This window comes from Protopterus annectens, chromosome 15.part0 (assembly GCF_019279795.1).
Source record: "Protopterus annectens isolate FY-2018-M chromosome 15.part0, PAN1.0, whole genome shotgun sequence".
NCBI lineage: Eukaryota > Metazoa > Chordata > Ceratodontiformes > Protopteridae > Protopterus > Protopterus annectens.
The window spans coordinates 724,413,828-724,420,513 of NC_056749.1; the positions used below are offsets into that span (position 1 = coordinate 724,413,828).

At 41.9% G+C, this 6,686-nt stretch overlaps 1 protein-coding gene across 1 annotated transcript in view; it reads left to right on the forward strand.

The window, feature by feature from the left end:
• The first annotated feature begins 5,073 nt into the window (after positions 1-5,073).
• Positions 5,074-6,686, forward strand: part of MMGT1 (membrane magnesium transporter 1) — a 321,921-nt gene continuing 320,308 nt past the window's right edge. The window contains exons 1-2 of the mRNA XM_044057310.1: positions 5,074-5,227; positions 5,343-5,348. Coding sequence (XP_043913245.1) covers positions 5,113-5,227; positions 5,343-5,348 — 121 coding nt within the window. The 5' untranslated portion in view covers positions 5,074-5,112. The remainder of the gene's footprint in view (positions 5,228-5,342; positions 5,349-6,686) is intronic.

Consider the following 6,686-nt stretch of genomic DNA (forward strand, 5'->3'; position numbering starts at 1 on the left):
GAGTAGCATCCTATCATCATCCAGAATGATACCACAGTACAAGACAAAATTATTGACTTTAACTATTGGCTAAGCTTCTGGTGTCATTCTAAGAGGATCCAGTATCTGTCTGCCAGGGATGACATGATCAACAGACCATGATGCTTTGCCAGAGATGGCCTGCACCTGTTGCCCTTGGGATTCCAGATACTGGATAAGGCTCTTGCCACCCCTATAGTGCCTTTTTTAGGCAAGGTTCAAATGACAAATTCACCACCATAACAGGTACAAGCAAGCAAAATCTGAGGGTAATGCTGCTCAATGCCAGAAGTTTAAACCTCAAAATGCAGTTACTCGAGGTACTCCTTAAAATGGAGAACATTGACATCTGTGCAGTGACAGAAACCTGGCTCGAGACTCCAGAGAGCACCCCTGCATTAACCAGGCTATAATTCAAACCACACCTTTTGGCCACCTAACCTGGACTGAAACACTAAAGGCGGAGGCATGTCCATATTCATTAAGGCTATCCACACCTCCAGGCTAGTTGTTGAGCATAATGTATCCAAGATTATCCAAGTGCAACTAACTCTGGGCAAGACCGCACTCCAAATTGTAGCTTGCTACAGATCCCTCACCATGCCCCAGGATTCCCACTCCTCATTTCTTGATACACTGGAAAATATTAGGGTACAACCCAACACCCTAATAATGGGTGATTTCAACCACCCCACCATTAACTGGGAAAACTACTCATGTACCAACTCTTTTGCTCAACATTTTCTGAAATTCATAAATTCCAATGCCTTGGATCAACTTATCCACACCTCCACCAGGGGCAGCAATATCCTAGACCTGGTCATTACCAACATGGGCGACCGGTGTTCCACACCACAGGTCAATTCCTCGTTGGTCAGATCCAACCACAAGCTAATCACCCTAGAGATCCATTTCCCGTCCCCACCTCCCATTAGGGAAACCACCGTAAAAAATTTCTCCAAAGCCAACTTCACGCTTCTTAAGACAGAAGTGGCAAATGTTATGACACCCATCCAGACGGACAATAGAGGTACGACTGCTGACTCCTACACAAATGCAGATTATAAGCACTTACATGAGTGCATGGATCGTGCTATCCCTAACAGAACCAAGATGCTATCCTCCAAAAAAAGGAGGCCAATCTGGTGGTCCCCTGCCATAAACAAACTCTACAACAGAAGAAACTGCTGCAAAAAAAGAGTAAAATCCCATGATTAGAGGAATTCCCTGGTCAGCCTCACTAAAAAGATGAGATCCCTCATAAAATCCACCAAAGCTAGTTAAGAAAACAAAATTGCCACTGTTTCTAAACACAACCACAAAGCATTCTATAGCTATGTCAAGAATTTCAATGGCAACACTCAGATCTGCTCTGAGTTACAGCACAATGTCACTAAATATACAGAACCAACTGATATTGCCAACATCCTGGCAGATAGGTTCAGTGCTAACTTTATCCCCCCTCTCACCCTCTAAAGGGCCCATCTCTATAACAGAAGAATGCAAAGTTCCTGTAATCACGGCTGCACAGGTAAAAGTCACACTCTCCAAAAACGTGGAATCTGACAACATCCCAGGCTGCGTTCTACACGAACTACCGAACTAACTGAAACCCCACCTATGTACCATGTTCAATTACAGCCTCACCTCAGGCTTTGTGCCCACTGAATGGTGCATAGCGATGGTTATCCCACTCCACAAAGGGGGATCCACCACGGATCCCGGGAACTACTGCCCCATTAGCCTGACGAGCCTGGTCTGCAAGGCCATGGAACGTATCATCATGGAACTTATAAACAAAGACATTGGTAATTTCCAAACTCTGGACCCCGCCCAGTTCGGATTTGTAAAAGGCAGATCATGTCTCCAAAACCTGATAAACTTCTTTGAAGCAGTCACCAAAGCCGTAGATGGGGGTAAGGTGGTTCACACAGCCCATCTAGATCTCGCCAAAACTTTCAACACCACCCCCCACTCTGGAATTATAGATAAACTCACTAAACTAGGTATAAATCATTATGTCACAAGATGGGTTGCCAACTGGCTCACTGACAGAACCCACACTGTGAAAGTAGTAGACTCCACATCTGACTTCAGACCAGTGACAAGTGGAGTACCACAGGGTTCAGTCCTGGGTCCTCTCCTGTTTGGCATCTACTTCTCTGAAGTACAGGCTAACACAGAAGGTCTTTGGCTAATGAAGTTTACAGATGACTGCAAACTAAGAGCCATAATTGAAATCCCTAATGATGTGGACATCCTACAAAAGGGCCTCACTGAGACGGATGCCTGGTGTCAAAGTCATGGCCTCAAGCTCAATGCCAAAAAGTGCATTGTCATCCCTTTTGGTAAAAACTGTACCCATGAACTACTACATAGGTGGTAGTCTACTTATCAACGAACGTGTGATGAGACCTTGGAACACAGGTGGACAGTAGTCTCTCCTTTGATAATCACATCACCACAGTCGTCAGGAAATCATTCTACCTGGTACACCTCATCACAAAAGGTTTCTTATCCAGGGAAAAAAAGAGGTAATTGTTCCCCTCTACTCATCACTCATTAGACCCATTATAGAGTACAATGCCCCTTTTGGTATGTACCTCATAAGATATCTACAACAACTGGAAAGGCCACAGAAATACCTCACAAAGAGGATTACCAGCCTCAAACAGATGCCCTACTCAGACCATCTCAAAAAACTCCAGCTTTACTCCGTTGCATATCGCCTTCTCTGCCTAACATACAAAGCTATGTCAAACCCAGAGCTGTTGGACATGCTTCACTTAAAGAAATTCAAATTCCTCCGAGCTACACGCTCTAGGGACCTAAACCTTGTCACCACAATAAACAAAACATGCTGGGGGGATAGATTCCTGTCCCAGAGACTTCCCATCCTCCAGAAGAAACTACCTATCTATATCAAACAAAGTTCCTCATTAGCACTCTTCAAGAAAAATCTTGATGATTGGATGGGAAATAGGAAATTCACCCTGGGGATCACTTCTGTGGCTCTGCTCGACAGGGACACAGGAAAATAATTTACTTGGGTGGCGAAAGCCAGCGTACCTTTTTGGCTAGACATATAGGCCCTAGGGCCAATAGCCTAGTACCTACCTATGAACCTACAATCTGGACAAAGCTTAAAATAATGGGGGGCAAAGGCCCATAAATAGAGACCGATGTTAAATACTGCTCTTAGAAAGTTGCTGCAATAACAGGACTTGTATTAATATAAATTTTTTGAAGGATACAAAGTCATACCTCTCACATTTTCACCTCATATTTTTGTCCTGTTCCTCACAAAATGCGTGGTTTTCTGGCAAATCACTGAGGACTGAAGTCACCAAAGATGTATATTTGAGTGTCAGACTTCATAGGTTCATATTAATGGCCCTGGAGCCTTTAGAAGTCTAGCCCATAGGATTACCCTGGCATTGTGCCATCCAACCTTAGTCCCCAGTGCCTCTATCAAGTAGAGCCACTGGAATGATCTCTGGGGTGAATTTTCTCTTTCCCATTCACTCATGAAGATTTCTCTTGAAGAAGGCCAGTGAGGTGCTCTGCTTGACATGTAAGGGAAGTCTATTCCATAGCATGGGCAGTTTCTGGTTTATGAACATGTCCCTCCTGCATGTTCTGTTGCTTGTGGTGATGAGGTTGAGGTCTCTGGAGCGTGTGCTGCGGAGGGATTGGGTTTTCTTTACATGTAGCATTTCTAACAGAGCTGGGTCAGACATGGCTTTACAAGTCAAGCAGAAATCGTCTTTAACTAGGCAATATAAGACAGAATAGTTGGGAGTTTTTTGTCTGTCCATATAGGACAAGTGTTTAAGGCCTAGGATATCTTCAGAAAATGCATAGTAACATAAACTGTTATTCTAGCAACTTTCTAAGTTTAGAAAAGCATTCCCTGTTTTCTGGACTGAGATTAGTGAAAGTAAACACAAAAATCAAGCCTCCTTTCATAGTTTAACTGCAGAATTAAAAGCCAATAAAGTCAAACCTCACTAGCTGTGAATATACATCTTGCTGCTTTATGACCTCAGTAACATAAAATAAGCACATCGTTTAACTAACCATTTGAAACACAGGGCTGTTATAGCCAGCTGATGTCCATTATCATTACTGGTCACTGCAAAAAATATCCCAAGCAACAAATTAAAACAATGAGTGAGAAGGTTACTGAAAAACCAATCAGTAAAAACAAAATAGAAACCCCAGCATAGCTAAAACTTCCATTGAGTGACCTCCCAACCCTCTTGAATCAGAGGCATATGGGAAATATGCAAATGAACATTATGAACATCAGGTATGTCAGTATTTGGTAACTTAAATCCTAAGAGATTTGCTAGAAAATGACAAATTTTATGAGGAGCAAACCAAAAATATTACAAAAAATCTCCACATTCTATGGAAACATGCAGTTGTATGGTATGACTGTCACAATTTGGGCAGTTGTGTCCTATGGAAAACGGCCAAAACTCATGAGAATTTTCAGATAACATAGTTCCCAAATAGTTATTTTGTATCCGAAACACCTTAATATGAAATGAAACAGCAGAAATCACCCAAATTAATTAAAAAAAAAACTTTCATTTTGACAACAAAGCGAAGTTCACCATCTTGGATAACGCCTTAGGTCAACTGGTGCGGTGCCCTAGGAAAAAGGGCTCCATGGTGCCCCCTACCACGCCATCTGGTGCCCCCATCCTGGTCTATCTACACCAAACAAATACTGGAAAACTGCCCCTGCTACAGCGACGCCCTAGGCGGCCGCCTTGTTGGCCTATGCCTAAGGCCTGCCATTACCTATAGGGTATGGGCTGTCCTGAAAAATTACGTTGTCAAAATCAATCTCATGCATTTGAAAATATGACACTCCTAGAGAGAGATGCATATTAGAGTTTACAAAAAAAAAACAGAGTATATTATCTAACACTAAAATAAACGGACACAGTTAAATCGGGAAACAAACATGGAAAATCTCTCTTTACTGCTAGCATACCGCAGTACCATAAAACACTGCATGCACGTTCTTAACTTCTTTCTGTCTTTTTTTAATAACTTCCTAGTAAGAGTGTCGTCACTAGTATGCGCCAATGCGTTAGGCTAGTATTAGAGGTAAAAATGGCGTCTTCGTTCTGGAAAGGGGTAGTTGGAATCGGCCTTTTTGCTTTAGCTCATGCAGCATTTTCAGCTGCTCAACGTAAGTAAAAACAGGTGTCATTTCTGTATATTCATTATCCCTTTCTGTCCATGCCCATGAATGGTGCTTGGGGGGAATGTCAAGGCCAGAGCAAACCTTTGTAATCTGTTTTTAGATTATTGTACTGTGATACCTTAAATCTTATCAGCAAAAAAATTGTTTTGCTTGTGTATGATGGAGTTTATTAGTCTGGCTCGACCCCACACATAGAGAAAGTACGCCAGTGTAAATCGGCATATTTAGAAAAATTCTACTTGGCTGCAGTATGTACAACGTAGTATTATCTAATCAAAACTACTGAAAACTGACGGGGGTAGTGCTTTGGATGTTTTCTCTTTCTAAACAGCAAAGTAATGACTTTTGAATTAGTTGTATTAGTATTGCTGTCCAGACTGGTTGAAAGCGTATGCAGTGTCACTGTGTTATGTTTGTTTAAATCGGTGTGCTAAAATGTGCCCCCCCCCCCCCCCCCCCGCTATTGATATGCAGCATTGTTGCCTCTTTTTGGAGGTTGCTCTTTGTGTACATGAAGCTATGCAGATACTGTTTTGTACGGTCACTTTCTTACAGTTTATAATGAGAAAAAACATTTTGCCTGTAATTTGAGAGGATCCTCGATCTGTAGTAAAAACTAGGGTCGTTAAACATACAGAGGACCTCGTCTTTCAAGGTTTTTTTGTTTTGTTTTTTTTAATATCTGATCTAGAAAGCCTGTCATGTATTATGGATGTGTATAAACTGTTAGCTGTAAGGGTACTTGTCCTGTGTGTTTAGGACAGCATGCTATTGGCATGCCTTAAATGAGATATTTGCACTTGTTCTCTCCTGGTTAGAAATCCGAGGTTGCAGCTGTGGATAACTACTGTATCCCAGTTATTTTCTTTCCTCAGTGCAAATATCCACCATCTTTTATGTGTGGAAGGGCTGCTTGCACAAAATTTTGCAGTTAGCTTTTTGCAAGAGAAATGGACCCCCATTTTTCTGATTCGAAATCACAAGTTAACTGGTGTGTCACTGACCTTTTGTACCAAAGTCAGCATTTTCCTTCCTCTTCTAAACATCTGCAGTCCTGTGTGTGGAAATACTGTCTGCAAAAGGAGTTTTCACAGTTAGCCTTTTGTAAGTATCTGCATGTATGCTGGCCTAGCTGAAAATCTCCACTTGGTGCTGTGATTGTTGTCCTTTTATATATTCCAGTCATTGTTTTCCTATTTGATCCTGGAAATCCTTACTAGGCATTGTAATAGAGGAGTCTCAAATATGACCAGCATATACTTCATACCATTAAATCTACTCACCAGACACTAGGCTCCCTTTACAGGATCAGTGGATTCCTTACAGTTACTACAAGAAAACCTCCAGCCACCTTCTCCTTACTGCCAACTCTTATACACTACTCCAATCCTAACAAACGTAAATAATACTCAAAGAAACGTGCCTCCTCTTACAAAATCTAATT